The 17,939-nt window shown below is 34.4% G+C and overlaps 1 protein-coding gene across 5 annotated transcripts in view; it reads right to left on the bottom strand.

Annotated features, from left to right (window-relative positions):
- Window positions 1-17,939, bottom strand: part of PNPLA8 (patatin like phospholipase domain containing 8) — a 74,767-nt gene that overhangs the window by 30,145 nt on the left and 26,683 nt on the right. For 4 of the 5 annotated variants that reach the window (XM_012557356.2, XM_023737040.1, XM_023737039.1 and 1 more), the window contains 3 exons: window positions 15,417-15,588; window positions 10,262-10,319; window positions 6,320-6,514 (listed from right to left, as the gene is read on the bottom strand). In XM_012557356.2, the coding sequence (XP_012412810.1) occupies window positions 6,320-6,514; window positions 10,262-10,319; window positions 15,417-15,588 (425 nt within the window). The remainder of the gene's footprint in view (window positions 1-6,319; window positions 6,515-10,261; window positions 10,320-15,416; window positions 15,589-17,939) is intronic. The other variant, XM_023737041.1, reaches the window with a different exon arrangement.

Below are 17,939 nucleotides of genomic sequence, written 5' to 3'. Positions count from 1 at the left end.
AACCCAAATAAGAAATGAAATGGGGGACATTACAACAGACCCAAATGAAATAAAAAGGATCATAACAGAATATTACGAAAAACTAAACTCCAACAAATCTAAAAACCTAGAGCAAATGGGTAAATTTCTAGAAACACACTACCTATCCAAACCATCACAAAGTGATGTTAAAAATCTGAACAGACCCATAACAAGAGAAGAGATTGAAAAGGCAATAAAAAAACCTCCCAACAAAAAAAGTCCTGGCCCAGATGGCTTCCCTGGAGAATTCTACCAAACATTCAGAGAAGAGCTTATACCAGTACTACTCAAACTATTTCAGAACATAGATAAGGAAGCAACACTTCTGAATTCATTCTATGAAGCCAACATAACCCTGATACGAAAACCCGGCAAAGACACACAAAAAAAGAAAATTACTGAGCAGTATCTCTCATGAATATAGATGCCAAAATTCTCAACAAAATTGTAGCCAGTAGAATTCAGCATTATATCAAAAAAATAATACACCACGACCAGGCAGGATTCATACCAGGTATGCAAGGATGGTTCAACATTAGGAAATCAATCAGTGTAATCCACCACATAAATAAAAAGAAAGAAAAGAGTCACATGATCATCTCAACTGATGCAAAAAGGCATTCGACAAAATCTAACACACATTCCTAATAAAAACTCTCAATAAAATAGGTATAGAAGGGAAATTTCTCAACATAATAAAGGGCATCTATGCAAAACCAACAGCCAGCATCATTCTTAATGGAGCTAAAAACATTCCCCTTGAAAACAGGAACAAGACAAGGATGCCCTTTATCACCACTCCTATTTAACACTGTCCTGGAAATTCTAGCTAGAGAAATAAGGCAAGAAAAAGAAATAAGGGGCATCCAAATTGGTAATGAAGAAGTTAAACTGTCCCTGTTTGCGGATGATATGATACTATTCATAGAAAACCCAAAAAACTCCACGAGAAAACTACTGGAACTAATAGATTCAGCAGAGTAGCAGAATACAAGATAAACATACATACATCAGTTGGATTCCTATTCACCAACAAAGAGAACGATGAAAAGGAAATCAGGAAAACAATACAACTTATAATAGCCTCTAAAAAATAAAATACTTAGGAATAAATCTAACCAGGGATGTAAAAGACCTATACAAAGAAAACTACAAAACTCTACTGCAAGAAACCCAAAGGGATCTACATAAATGGAAAAACATACCATGTTCATGGATAGGCAGACTCAACATTGTGAAAATGACAATTCTACCCAAAGCAATTTACAAATACAATGCAATCCCAATCCAAATACCAACAACATTCTTTAAAGAGACAGAAAAACTAATCATTAACTTTATGTGGAAAGGGAAGAAGCCCCGAATAAGTAAAGCACTACTGAAGAAGAATAATAAAGTAGGAGGACTCACACTACCTGACCTCAGAACCTACTATACAACTATGGTAGTCAAAACAGCCTGCTACCGGTACAACGACAGATACATTGACCAATGGAACAGAACTGAGAACCCAGATGTAAATCCATTCACCTGTGATCACCTGATCTTCGACAAGGGCCCAAAGTCCATCAAATGGGGAAAAGACAGTCTTTTTAACAAACGGTGCTGGCAAAACTGGATGTCCATCTGCAAAAAAATGAAACAGGACTCATACTTCACACCATATACAAAAACTAATTCAACATGGATCAAAGACCTGACTATAAAGCTTAAAACTATAAAGTTCATAGAAGAAAATATAGGATCAATGCTAGAGGCCCTAATACACGGCACTAACAGGATACGAACCATAACCAACAACATACAAACTCCAGAAGATAAGCTAGATAACTGGGATCTTCTAAAAATCAAACACTTATGCTCATCAAAAGACTTCACCAAAAAGGTAAAAAGAGAACCTACAGACTGGGAAAAAATTTTTGGACATTACAAGTCAGACAAAGGTTTAATCTCTACAATCTACAAGAAAATCCAACACCTCAACAACAAAAAGACAAATAATCCAATTAAAAAATGGGCAAAGGAAATGGACACTTTACCAAAGAAAATATTCAAGTGGCCAACAGACACATGAGGAAATGCTCACTATCACTAGCCATTAGAAAAATGCAAATTAAAACCACAATGAGATACCATCTCACTCTGGCATTACTGGCACGAATCAAAAAAACTGGAAATAACAAATGTCAGAGAGGCTGCGGAGAGATCGGAACTCTTACGCACTGCTGGTGGGAATGCAAAATGATACAACCATTTTGGAAAATGAGATGGCGCGTCCTTAGAAAACTAGAAATAGAAATACCATATGATTAGCAATCCCACTCCTAGGAATATATCCTAGAGAAATAAGAGCCATCACACGAATAGACATATGCACACCCATGTTCACTGCAGCTTTGTTCAGAATAGCAAAAAGATGGAAACAACCTAGGTGCCCATCAACAGATGAATGGATAAACAAACTATGGTACATACACACAATGGAGTATTATGCAATGATAAAGAAAAATGATGACTCTGTGAACCATCTCATAAAATGGATGAAACTGAAGGACATTATGCTGAGTGAAATAAGTCAATCACAAAAGGTCAAATACTGTATGAGACCTGTACTGTAAAAACTCATGTAGAAGTTTATACACACAAAAAAATCTTTGTTGGTTACGAGGGATGGGAGTGGTAGGGGTGGAAATACTTAATAGACAATAGATAAGTGGTAACTTTGGTGAAGGGTAAGACAGTACACATTTCTGGGGAAGCCACCACAACTTGTACAAGGAAAGGTTATGGAAGCTCCACAGACACATCCAAACTCCCTGAGGGACTGAATTGCTGGGCGGAGGGCTGTGGGGACCATGGTCTTGGGGAACATCTAGCTCAACTGGCATAATACAGTTTATAAAGACAATGTTCTACATTCTACCTTAGCGAGTAGTGTTTGGGGTCTTAAAATCCTGTGAGCAGCCATCTAAGATACTCCAATGGTTTCACCCCTTTGGGAGCAAGGGAGTATGAAGAAAACAAGATACAAGGAAAAGATTAGTCCGAAGGACTAACATACCACAACTATCAAGGTCTCCACCAGACTGAGTCCAATACAGCTAGATGGTGCCCAGCTACCACCACTGACTGCTCTGACCGGGATCACAACAGAGTGTCCCAGACAGAGCTGGAGAAGGATGTAGAACAAAATTCTAACTCACAAAAGAAGATCAGACTTACTGGCCTGACAGAGACTGGCCTGACCAAGAGTATGGCCCCCGGACACCCTTTTAGCTCAGTAATGAAGTCACTCCCGAGGTTCACCATTCAGCCAAAGATTAGACAGCCCCATAAAACAAAATGAGACTAATGGGGCACAACAGTCCACGGACTAGGACTAGAAGGCAGGAGGGGACAGGTAAGCTGGTAACAGGGAACCCAAGGTTGAGAAGGGACAGTGTTGGCATGTCGTGGGGTTGTTAACCATTGTCATAAAAAAATATGTCTACTGTTAAAAAAAAAACAAACAAAAAACTTAATGACCATGTACTCTATGTAAGGCCAAAAAAACTGAAAGCTACTCAAAAAGAATTTTTTCTATTTTATAATTTTCTAGGACATGTAATACACCTAATAAATACTATAGTAATATTCTTCTCTTTAGAGTCAAAGGCAAGTAAAATCTCCCCATCCACCTACTCATATCTCTTAATTAGAGCACTACTTTCAATAACTGCTCAATAGAATATTAGTCTATAATTTATACTCTACCTGATTGCAAAAAGGATTATGAAGTGACTTACATTAAAACATATGTCAGACATGACAGGTAATATTTTAAAAATGAGACTGGGGATAATTGAATATAATTATTCAAAAACTTAGGATGAAAGGGTTGTAATAAGTAAGTATCATATTTTAGTTTTAGTTTTAAGCTTTGTAGCAACTTTTAACAGCTTGGAAAGATGTGGGAACACTGCTTTGAATGTTTTCTTTAAGCAATCAAGATCACCTTAGAATATTCTTACCAATATTTGTTTGCCTTTTGAGGGGAAAAATCCATTTCTTCCCCAAGTTGTGGAAGGAGAGAATACACGATAAGGAAAAATAGGGTTTGCTTAGACTGAAGATTCCATCTGAATATTCTTATTAAATTAAATGTGAATCATTTTAAAATGATTTTTTAAAATGTCAACCATTAAATCAATCAAGTCATTGATTTACATAAAAGTATATTCTCTGTGTATGTGGTTATATATTTTACATAAAATTTACATAAGAAGTTATTTTAAGCTGCGGGTCAAAGTAGTTGAAAGATTATGGTGATCAATGTAATAATGGCTAAGCATAATAAGGAATACCACTAATTTATGCAGAACAGAAAAAGAACCATTGAATTACTCTGGTTTGCTGTATATGTTCTACAGGACTGAATTAAACTTTAGAACTGCCTTCCCTTAAAAAAAGAAATATCTGAAGAGCAAATGAATTAACTTCTTCTGAAGTTTGGGAACATACAGTCCTGAAATATAGTTACTCATCATTTTTGACTTTCACTAACATTTGGCCAAAGTGCAATTTAGTAGCATGACAACTGTATTAACGTTATAAGTTACAAATCTTAGCTATTATATTTTGAATCCATATGTAGTCTAAGTTATGTCTCCATTCATGTCATGGTGAAAAATTCTCGATTGTAGGGGAAAGTAGTTGTTAACAACAGCAAGATACTTATTAAAATAAAAGTTTTCTTTTGACCAGTAAGTCCTGAACTCAATGTCAGAAAAAGGATCTCGAGTCAGCACTCTGCCTTGATGGGGTGAAAGAAAGAAGAGAAAGGTGAGAAGGGGAAGTGCCGTGTTACATAATTCAACAATGACTAAGAGTAAAGAAATGGTTTGAGTTGTCTCTGAAGACGAACGGAATCCTATTTTAATCTCTTAACTGCAAAGACTATGGCATTACTTTTAGAAAGATAAAAAGAAAATGGGATAGCTCATCCTAACATTTAAATATATATCTAAGGAGCTATATAAAAATGTAAGAGAAAAATTGATTAAAATGTTTTATTTGTTCATTACAAAGTTTTAAAGTTTATAGAGTTGATATATAGTTTATATAGAAGATGAGCTTTTGAATGATATCTGAAAACCCATGTCAACATTATTATTATTTTTTCAACATGTATCTGGATATCAAAAAATAAAGAGAGCACACATACGTCAGTAACTAGAGAGGATTGTTAAGGTTACTGACTCCATCAAATGAGTTTGGTTTTAAGTGGGATAGCACATAAAAACTTATATAAAAATATACATTTTGGAAGTATCAGCTCAAAAGCCTTGCTAACTTTATTTTTATCATCTAGTATAAGTTACCAGATAAAATTTCTATAAATAGTGGGAAAAATATGACTGAGAAAAAAAAGATAAGCAAATGAGTTTGCACACTAGGGAAAAAAAAAGACTTATCAGAAATAATATTCAATTTTATAGGTCATTTATCCATAAATTACAAAGCAGTGTAGTTATAGGTAGCAACCTATCGTTTAATAGCTATAACCCTAGTCTAGTTACTTAACCTTTCCTAAGACTCCAATTTCTCATTTTTAAAATGGAAATAACTCTATCTACCTCAATAAATAAAAGAAAAACAAAAAATCAAACCTGTTGCCGTTGAGTTGATTCCAACTCATAGCAACCCTATAGGACAGAGTAGAACTGCCCCATAGAGTTTCCAAGGAGTGACTGATGGATTCAAATTGCCAACCTTTTGGTTAGCAGCCATAGCTCTTAAGCACTGGGCTACCAAGGCTCCAACTCAATAAATAGTGATTATATGTAAAGGACTAAGTAAGCATCTGGTACATAGCTAATTTAACAAGTGTTTATTGTTATTATTATTATCTTATTATACCTTTTTCTTCAAAATATGCCCACCAAAAGTATTAAACAGGTTGGGTTCTGTGTTGTCAGGAACTATGTTTCATTTTAAAATTTTTGTCACATTTGGAAAGCCAATCACACATACTACATTTTTCTACCAATAAAGTTATCCTAATTGGCTATGAATCACAAAATATAAAATACAAGAAAAACAAAAATATTTTCCTAAAATATACTCTCAGTCCAGAAGGCTTATTAAGAAAAACAAACAAAAATATCTTGTACTGCACATCTTTTGCCATTTGAAGACATGAAGAAGTCAGTCTCAGGTCACCCTGATTGATCCCTTTGAAGTTCAGTGACATTTAATAAGTGTTGACTCTTCAATCATGTAAAATTTAAAAAGATAAAAAGCCATACAGACAACTTACATGATGAAGATCGTTTCCCAGCGCATACTCTGCAAAGTAGCCTGGAGCAGCAGATGAAGCTCTAATGGCCTGCCACAGTTTATACTGACAGCCTCCCAAATAGTGAGAGTTGATTCCAGGAAAATGACCATAGTTTCTGAACACAAATGCTTTCGGCGTTACCCCTTTGTTTACTACGGTACTTACGGCAGCAACCTAGTGAATTAGAAAAGGAACAGTACTCATTCATTATAAGCAGTAATATTTGGGATCTATAAAAATTAAATACTATTTAACAGTGAGAATGAACAAACTACAACTCTACCCAACCGTATAGAAGTATAACGTGAATATAATGTCGAGCAAAGGAAACCAGACCTTTTTCAATGGGTGTTTCTATATGAGAAAATAGATACAAAGACTAAGACAATACTGAGAAATGTACTATAAGAGTATTTGATGTGGTCAAAGCTGGTAGTGTTCTAGGCCAAGTCTAGCCAGGGGCCTCTTCGCTTTGCTGTTTTATAAACCAAAGGTCATACATCAAATTCCTGTGAGTGATCCGAGTGTGTCTCCAGGCCATTATGGCTAAGAGGTGGCCATACACTAAAATCCAGAGGCCATACACTAAAATCCAGAGGGTCTTTCTATTAATTGGTGTATAGATAAGGCTGGATTAAGAAATATACACGGGGCTGTTACACTTACCATGAGTAAATTACTTTTTGAGGTGGCTAAAGTTCCCAACACCCACTCTACTGTTATTCATAGCTGGCCACTCCCTCAATTTATTAAAAACAAACAAACAAGAAGTCCTGGAGATACAGAGGAACAAGCAACAGGTGTATTATGCCTCCTAGCATTCTCTCCAAAAGAGCTACTTGCATCTCATCATGGCCTATAAGGCCCTGCATGGTCTGATCTGCCTACCTCTTCAGTCTCATCTCACATGCTGCCCTTGGATCCTTAGGTTCTAGTCTTGGTGGGCTTCCTTCGGCTCCTAGAATTACCCACGATTCCTCCTGGACACAGTGTTCCCTTTGCTAGGAACTCATTAGCTTTTGAGATCTCAAATCTCACTTTCTTAGGGTAGCCTTCTTTCATGTCTGTTTAAGCATATGCTTTCAGAGAACTGAATGAATGAAAAAATGAACATGCAGGCATGTAAGAGCATCAGGGGAAGCTGTCTTTGTTTGGGTTTTCATGGTTACACCTTGTCATAAGAGAATAAACACAAGCTGTATGGGATTCCTAGGGACATAAATCCTATTCCTTAATCAAAGGACCAGTCAGGAGGACAGGAATAAATTCTACTGCAGTGGTTAAGAGCTACGGCTGCTAACCAAAAGGTCTGAAGTTTGAATCCACCAGTTGCTCCTTGGAACCCCTATGGGGCAGTTCTACTCTGTTCTATAGGGTCGCTATGAGTTGGAATCGGCTCCACGGCAATGGGTTTGGTTTTTTTTTTTGGTTTGGTTCAGCTGAGTGGCCCTACATAATTGCCCAATAAACATTTGAAAGTAGGCTAAAGACTGTTTAAATTTTCCAGTTCAGTTCTAAAAATGGGGATTCTTCTGTATGATGAGGAAGGCTAAGAACCATCCACAAACTGATTTTGGATGCTAGGCCTAGATAACTCTTCTTATTCAAGGAAGAATTTTAAAAAGTGTACAGCCTATGAAAAAATTCTGCAGCATCTGAGAAAAGGGCCACTGAGAAGAGGCTTCAACCCCATGAAAAATATTTTATGGGCTCCCAGCAAGGGTGGATTTGTATAGATATGCAACACAGGCAGGGTCTGTGCTCCCATCTAGACCAGAAGCCTAATAATTTATATCAGCTTCCCCTACACCCTGCCAGGGTGCTTGAGGAGGAGAAGAATGTCGTGGTAACTTTTTCTACACCAAGCAAATATTCTCAGAAAACTCCTGCTTCATGAGCTTAGTAAAATAATACATGATGACAAGACTATGAAACAAGAGGCCTTTAAAGGGGAAGAACAGGCCAAGATGAGAAGAAAACAGAATTAAAAGACTGAGAGGAAACCAGAAAAGCAGAAGCCAAAACAATATCTGCCCTGGAAATGGTAAACAGAAAACCTGTTACAAAGAAAAATGGATCACTGGTACAGATGAAAATCTTAATCTTAAATTCTTCCAAAATAAAGAGGAAAATGAGATATACATGGAAAATTATAAAGAAAACAGACACAAAAGTACTGAGAGTAAAGATATAACGACCTATAAACAACAAATACTATTAAAGGAAATGGAACTAAGCATCACTCAGATCATTAGGTTTCAAACAAAATTAATAAGAGGAACTACACCAAGACATATCCTAGTGACATTTTTTTTTTTAACTTTGAAGACAAAGAAAAAATCCCATACACTTGTAAGCACGAAAAAAATAAGTAATGTTAAAAAAAAAAAAAGTCAAATTGGCCTTGAACATCAAGTTGGAAGGTAGTCAACTGAAAAATGTCTGCAAACATCAACTAAAAAAAAATTTGAAGGAATAATTTTCATTATTGCTTCTTTTTCTGCTCGTTGCCTGACTCCCTCCCACCAAAATGTAGCTCCTTAAGAGCAGAGATCTTGTTTGCCTATTCATCGCGGAAGCCCTACTGCCTAAAATAATGCTTAACACAGAGTAGGCACTCAATAAATACTTACTGAATGAATGAACATTGTGAGTTTTTTACTTTACTTCCATCTCAGTATTCCAAAAGTATTTCAAAAAAAGTTACAGGTGATCATATTATTTTAAAATAAATATACATACAACTGAGCCATAATTACTTGTTTGAAATCTGCATGTTGTGTATGAACATTAAATTTAAATATAAGTTCTGTTACATAATTCTATGTTACACAGTATCTCCTGAAATTTAAGTATGCAACACTAAGCCAAACAATAGGGAACCAAAATGTAAATGTATGTGTGTTGGCTTGGAACAATAGTTTTAAAATAAAAATGGGTATCAATATTATACCACCTATCAAAGATTTATGTAGTTAGAATTTCTTAAAGATTTTTATGGTTAATAACTGACAGCAACATCCCCAGAAAACTAGATCTAAAAGTGCTCTTGGTGAGTATCTATCTGCTCTAGTGGTTTAAAATATACATATATATACATACATACATATATATGTATATACACACACCCACAATTTACATTAATTGGTATATAGATAAGGCTGGATTCAGAAATACACAAGGGGCTGTTCCACTTACATATATATGTGTGTGTTTGTGCGTATGTACATATTTTTTTTTAACAGATACCAAATTCTATATTTTAAAAAAATCTTAAAAATTAAGTTGCTCTGGTTGGAGCAAGGTGGAGAGCCTGAAGACACATCTGTTTGCTACTTCATCTTTCCACCCTTCTGAGGAGTCTCAGATCTCCTTTGGGCTCAAACTCTTTGTTGCACTAAAGAAAATGCAACTGAAGTTACACTGTTAAGAGGAAGGCATAGGAACAGAAGTTCGACATTCACAATTCTAGCTCAGGATTCTTCTACTAACCCATGACTTTTCCAAGCAATTCACAGAATTATTAAAATTTTTATAAGTGTGATTCAATTTGTACATTAATATAATATGTATCAAAGAGGCACATACAGTTTCTCTTTTAAAAATCTAGAGAAGGTCATGTCACAATTTTCCTTAAATCATTAGATTTTATTAACTCTTATGATAAAAGAATTCTTCCTTATCTTCAGTCCCAGTCTTTAATGCTCCTAAGCTGTTGCTATACTTTTATAGGATATAAAAAAGGGTATAATGATCACATCCTATGTCTTCATAGGATGACCTCTATATAAAAAATTTATATAATCTATTAGAAGAGGTTCCTAAGAATTTCTTCCCTTAATAAAAAGGCCTTCAGAATAAGTGCTTTCACCTGACCTTCAGTACTAACTAGGCATTATATTTAAAAGACTCTAAACTTACCTTAGGACATGTGGGATTTCTTGCTGTTTCAATCATTAGTGAGGATCCCATTCTATCCCTTTATTAAAGAAGAAGAAATAATTAAATCAAAATGATTTTACATCCTAATAATCAGGGAACATATACTATGCAATTACTGTTTGCCCAAGGCTTTGTCAAGGTGCTATGAGGGATGAAAAAGAAGTGTAAGAATTTCCTCTACGAGACATATAATCCAGTTAATGCACATGAAACAATTCTTAGCTATTTATTAATCTCTGATTCAAACTCAAGTATCTATAGCGCTGAGGTGGAGTAGGCTATGCAGGCTGCAGTAACTGGGAAAGATGCATGAAGTTGTAGCTTGAAAAGAACACTGAAGGACAGCAAGGCAACACATGCAAAACCAGGACACATACAGGGTTAAAGGCAAAGAGGAAGAATAAATCTGTTGTTTTCAGGGTCCTGCTGATAGAGTTGAGACTGCGTAAGTATGGGAGGACTAGTTACAAAATAACCTAACAAGCAGGTCAGGACATTTAAACTGTTTAACAAATAACACAGAGCCAATGTCACCAAATAACTGCTTTTTAAATCATCTGAGTTGGAATTTGGATTACTGCAACATTACAGAAATTGTCCTTGGGCAGTAATTTTCACAGTTCCATTACAAGGAAATCGTGTTTCAACACAGACTTTTCCAGACTTAAAAATTATGTATTTTTTCCCTGGATTGAACATAAAGGCCATTGTTTTTACCAAACTGCCTCAATGAGGAAAAAACATTTTTCTAATCACATTTTTCAAACAATGCTTAGGTTTCTCAACTAGAAGGTTAGTGAATTTCACATAAAGGTAGTATTTACAAATTGGTTAATCAAGTCAAAATGTCTTCCGAAATGGACAAAATCCCTGTCTTTCCCAAACCTGGTCTATAAATTTGTTCTGCATGAAGATCAATGCAATTTCAATCTTCTGAAGGTCTTTCACGTTACCTTTTCATAGGACTCTTACTGTAAAATTGGGACAGAGATCCTGGGAGCATGTTGCTTTCACATTTTAAGCAAAGTTCATTCATTTTGTGTTTAAACCTGGATTTTATCAAAAGAGCTAAAATGCTTTAGTGAATTAGTTTATGAAATAAATTCAAAGAGAAAGTTAGGAACAGTAATTACTTATTTCAGGAAGATGTCAAAGTATGAAAAAACATCCTCAACATCCCTGAATTCTACTGATGCTATAATTAAAAATAACATCCCTAAAATAACACAGAGCCCTGGTGGCACAGTGGTTAAGCGCTTGGCTGCTAACCAAAAGGTCAGTGCTTCAAACCCACTAGCCACTCCTTGGAAACCCTATGGGGCAGTTCTACCCTGTCCTACAGGGCTGCTATGAGTTGGAATCGACTTGATGGCAACAGGTTTGGGGTTTTTTTTGGTAAAATTACACAAGGTCATTATCACAGGGGAAACACAAACACACACACACACACACACACACACACACACAAAAGCACTGTCAATTATCAATGAAGGGAAAAAAAAATCCTATGACAAAAAAGGCCGAAGTGTAGGTATGGTAGATTATAATAATGGTCCCAATGAATAATGCTTCCTGGTACCCATGTCCTTGTATAAAGTCCCCTGCCGCAGAGAACCAGGGTTTGGTCATGTGAGTAGCTTTGGCCAACAGGACAGCAGCAAACGTGCCATAAACTGAGGCTTAACAAGCGCTAATGCACTGGGGCAAAGCCCAAAAGTGATTATGTACATAGAGACCCAGCTGTCCCAGCCGTCCCAGCTGAGCTGCCACCTGAGAACAGCCTCTTCAGTGAGATCAGGTAGGAATTACAGAAAAAACACTCGATCAATCCACAGAATCATAATACCAAATCATCGTCGTTTTAAGCTACTAAGTTTTGGAGTGGTTTGTTTAGCAGCAAAGGCTGAGTGAAAAGTAGGGAAAGTGAAAACAACTAATCACATTTGTAAGTTTAACACTGCTGTGATTAAAAATATAATCTCCAAGAGCAAAACTGAAACAGCAATATGCAAATACATGACGGTAATCTAACGAGTAACAAAAGAAAAAAAATTTCAGAGCAGAAGCCTGTTTTAGAGTAAATTTTCAAACCTTCATTAAGCAACCATAATAAATAGTATTATGATTTTATTATATCATGAAAATTGATATAATTTTTTCTAATAAGCACAAAAGAAGTTCAGAAAATAAACAACATACAGTGTTAATGAATGAGAATATTACACAATTGTAAAGATGTCAATATCCCACAAAATAACTGATACATTTTATGTAATTTTGATCAAAATATCAGTAGGATTTTTCTACATAACAAAAGCAGCTTAAGATTCAAATTGGAGATTAAATGAAGACAGCTATCAGAATTCTGAAAAATAAGACCTGCTACATCATTATAAAAACATATTATGCAAAGGTTTAATAATTAAACTTACAGAATTTGTACAAAAATAAATCAATAAACAAAAACAAAAACTTGGAAAAAGACCCTAATGTAGTTAAGAATTTAAAATATGATAAATATGGTGTTTCAAATCAGTGAAAAAAAGGAAAAAGTACTTTGTAAACAATACTGTGACATTTGAATTAAATATTTGAAAAAAAAAAGCTTTACACTCTAACAATATATATCAAAATAAATTACAGATGACTTAAGAATTAAATATAAACTTAATAAAAATCTCAGAACTAGAATAGATAAATAATTACCTGATTTCAGGGTGGAAAAGACTTTTTAAACATGAAACCAAAGTTAAAAATCATTAAAGGAAAAGATCTGACTAAATGAAGATTTTAAACTTGTCTATACTAAAAAAAACCCACATAATTAAAACGCATATGTTCAAAATATATTAAATGGTTAATATATTTACAGCACAGTGCGGAACACCACAGTAGAAAAATATGCAACGATTATGCCCTTGATATTCACAAAGAGAGAAATAAAAATAATCAAAAAACATTTGAAAATGCTCAAGAAGTGTTCAAAATGAAACACCAGTTTAAAAATCTCTCAAAAACATAGTTCTAAAAATTAAAATGTTTGATTCTATGAATATTTCATGGAATGGAAGAATAAATTGATGCTGGTGGGTAAGTTAGGGCAACTGTTTTGAAGTACAATTCAGCTATGTATATCAAGATTCTTAAAATATTTACAACCTCTGACCCAAAAATTTTACTTCTTCAAATTTACCTTAAAGATATAGTCAGAGATTTAAATAGAGAATTAAGAGGTCCATCTACACTTTATTTTGAACTGCAAAAACATCTGAAGTAGCTCACTTTTCCAATAAGGAATCTGTTATATACAAAATAGTACATCTACAAAATAGAATACTATACAATAATTAAAACCGTGTTTCAACAAAATACTTAGTTATACAGAAACCAGTCATAATAAAATGCTAAATGAAAATGCAAGATACAAAACTACATGTACATTATCATGACAATTTTGTGAAGGGGATGAATACACACAAATACAAACACAAACACTTATATACCTGTAGCAAATTCTACAAAGAAATACATCATCATGTGAATAGTTATTTTGTGCTTAGTGGAAATAAAAGTGATTTTTGTTGTTTTCATTATGTATTCTCTATTTCCCATATAATGATTATTTTAAAAAGACATCAACATTTGACCTAATAATCATGCTTCTTATAAACTGACCCACTGATATATTCTGAAATGTTGGTAGAAATTTAAATGTAAGATTTCCTATTTCAGCATTGTTCATAATCACAAAAACTTAGGGACAACATAAATGTCCTAAGTGGAAACAGTTAAGAAAATCTGGTACTATCACACAGCGGAATATAGCACAATCTTTAGAAATATGCCAAGAAATTTTAATGAAGTTGGAAAATATATAACATTGAAGGATAAAATGATACAAAACTGCAGTTATAATTTCACCTATATAACATGTATATAAGTCTAGAAAAAAAACTAAAAAGAAATATACTGAAAGGTATACAGCTCTAATAGAATTGTGAGTGATGTTAAGTTTCTACTTTATGCTTATATTATGAAAAATGAGTATAATGGCTATGCAGTATTTTGGAAATAAATGTTTAAAAATTATTAGATATTTTAGAAGACATCTGTTAATAGCTTGAAAAAAAAGGCTAATATATTAGTAAAAACAACAGAATAAAAATAGGTCTGGATTACACCTCAACATAAAACAAAAATTGTCACAACTGGACCAATAAGCAACATCACAATAAATAGAGAAAAGATTGAAGTTGTCAGGGATTTCATTTTACTTGGATCCACAATCAACACCCATGGAAGCAGCAGTCAGAAAATCAAAGGACACACTGCATTGGGCAAATCTGCTGCAAAAGACCTCTTTAAAGTGTTAAAAATCAAAGATGTCACTTTAAAGACTAAGGTGGGCCTGACCCAAGCCATGGTGTTTTCCATTGCCTCATATGCATGCGAAAGCTGCACAATGATAAGGAAGACAGAAGGAGAACTGACGCCTCCGAATTATGGTGTTGGCGAAGAATACTGAAGATACCATGGACTGCCAAAACAATGAACAAATCTATCTTGGAAGAGGTACAGCCAAAATGTTCCTTAGAGGCAAGGATGGTGAGACTTCATCTCACATACTTTGGACATGTTACCAGGAGGGACCAGTCAATGGAGAAGGACATCATGCTTGGTAAGGTTAAGAGGGTCAGCGAAAAAGAGGAAGACCCTCAACGAGATGGATAGACACAGTGGCTGCCAACAATTGGCTCAAGCATAATAATGACCGTGAGGATGGCGCAGGACCAGGCAGTGTTTCGTTCTGTTGTACATAGGGTCGCTATGAGTTGGATTCAACTCAACGGCACCTGACAACAACAACTATATTAAATTTGGTCTCATATTTTCAAAACGGCAGCTGGAACTTTTACATGCAAATCTCACACACGTGAACATATGCGACCCCCCAAAAAAAAACAATGATCAGAATACAATTCACCAAAATAATAACAGTGGTTATTCGCAATTAGAAGAGCCCTGGTATTCTCAATTAATGGGATTAATAATTTAATATTCTTTATACTTTTCAAAGTACGCATGTATTATCTGTATAATGAGAAAATTCGTTTGAAGAATAGTCATAACTTACTTAAGAATCTTTTCCCATGTTTGACTGTCATAAAACGCATGGCTCCAACTCATTTTGACTGTCCCAACAATGACATTTTGTGAAAACACATCTGATCCTAATTTTCGATAAAGTTCCTCACATTCATCCAGGGGCATATGAAACAATCCCAACATGAAAGCTAATACAGCACCTGAAAGAAAGAATCCTCGGTTTTTATCAGCATTGACTTCACAGCATTTAGGATTATAAAATCTCCTGAGTCACAGGCCCAGATTAAATTCTGATACTTTTTAGCTGTGTTATCTTGAGGAAGTTACTTAGCCTCTATGAGCCCCCAATTTTCTCACCTGTAATATGAGGATAAAAATAACAATAATTCATAAGGCCCTCATGTTGTGGTAACACATGAAAAGGGCTTTAACAGGCCTCAATAAGGATTAAATAAATTCTAACCAATAATTATAATGATAATGATAACTTAAAAATGTATAAGATGTGTTGTTTACATTAAAATAATATATAAGAAAGATATTGGGGTAATGTTTTTTTCTAATCTTAAGTAATTACTTAGTTTTAGTCACAGAATACAGTATTATTTGACAACTCACCAATCCATTAAAGTAATTACTCCTTCAGGGTGGTCCTGGGAACCAATGTAATCAAAGAAATTAGATACTCTGGGATGTCCTTTTAAATAGCTGATTTCATATACAAGCCGCAATTATTAGGATACACTGCCACCTAGTGCGTCCAAGTGGCCTAACCCTGAACTAATGAGGGGAAGAGAATGCTGTGGAGGATGAGGGGAGGGCTGGACAGGGCAAAGACCTGTGTATCATTGCTGCTTTACCTGGACTGTAATAAAACACAAATCATAACAGGAAACAGCCATCATAATGTACTCTTAAACATTTTATGTGTCTTATTACACTTACTCTTAAACATTTTATGTGTCTTATTACACTTGGTCTTATTCCAGTAAAATATCAGGCAACGTATGTTTTAAAGATACATTGTTATGACATGATACCTATATAAATTTCTATGACATACATGTATCACAGAAATAATTATTTTTCAATTTGCAGAAAATTTCTAGTTAACACAACAAAAAATTTTCAAAAAAATTATTTTTAAGCAGAGATACTATAAAGATGAATAAATATTAAGATACTGAATTAATTTTATTTGAACTGGTAAGGACACTATCTTTAAATTAAATAGATGATAGATTAACTTTATAAAAATTGTAAACACAAACTTCCTACATTAGGAAAATCATAAGCACTGCATTACAACTTAAGGTTAACATAAACTAGAAGACTCAATTAAAAAGTCAGATTGTGATAAAAACAGAAATGTCCATATTACATAAACTGATCTGCCTTCATTGATCAATCTCTGTCATTTGAGATTCTCTTTATTAAGCACCCACATAACAAAAGAGTGGTGTCAAAGCAAGAAGTTAGCTCGCAGGTTTAAATATTTGAATTGCTAGGACCATTCTAAAATGTAAATGTCTCTTTAAGAAAAGCTTCATAGTTAAATCAGTTTGGGATACACTTATTATTTTCCTATCTTGGAGACTTACGATGTATTTTTCATATACCGAATGATCTAAGAAACCCCTCTATAAAGAAACTTTTTAACCTAATATTTTCCAAATTTGCTACATGCTAAGAGACTATTATTCGGGAATCAGTGAGTTCCTTATGCTTTTAAATCATTCCTGCAGCTGCTCTCAACATTTAGTTTTGGTAATTGAGCACTGACTAACTTGCTCTTTGGGGATAGTTTGTCATACTTGACACATAATAGACTATTTGATTTTGTTTGTAGTACTCCTTAGAACCATTATAATTTAAAAGAATGAGAAAATTAAATAGAAATAAAAGTCTAAGAAGGGTAAACAAATATAAAATCAGAAATTTTCAAGTCAAACAGTAAAATATACAGCAAAGATCTAGAATCTTAACAGCCCTTGAGTGCTACCTGGAGGCTAAGCAATAGCTCTGCATATCCTGAGCTTACCCTGAAAGGCTTAATGTACACACGGGGAAGGGCGACGGATAGATAGAAAATAGACAGATGGAGACGTAACACAAGGAAATAGGGGGGAAAAACCCACAGAAAACAAAAATTCATCTGATAGCCGCCAACTTCTACAATTTTAAATGTATATTGACTAGCATAAAAGTATTGAAAAGTAACTTTTTAAAAACATAGTTTCTCACATTTCTCAATTTAAATTCTGGCTTCAAACAACCAGATGAAAAATGACATAGGAAGCACCTTCCTCACAGAGCAATACCTTTCACAAAAAAGGAAAATCTTACCCATCCTTAATTTTCTACTGGTTCAAGTACTGTATGAGTACCTTTCTTCCATTTTATCATTCTCTTTAAGGTGTATATAACATAAACCAATAATCTACAATTTGTACTTGGGACTGTGGCTTAGTTAAAACATATTAGAGCATATTAAAATCTATTTTTGATGTACAACAAAATTCTAACTCACAAAAAAAAAAAAAAAAAAAAA

Source organism: Trichechus manatus, unplaced genomic scaffold (assembly GCF_000243295.1).
Source record: "Trichechus manatus latirostris isolate Lorelei unplaced genomic scaffold, TriManLat1.0 scaffold00096, whole genome shotgun sequence".
Taxonomy (NCBI): Eukaryota; Metazoa; Chordata; class Mammalia; order Sirenia; family Trichechidae; genus Trichechus; species Trichechus manatus.
Note: the sequence above shows the minus strand (reverse complement) of the source record. Positions and strands in the feature narration are given on the sequence as shown.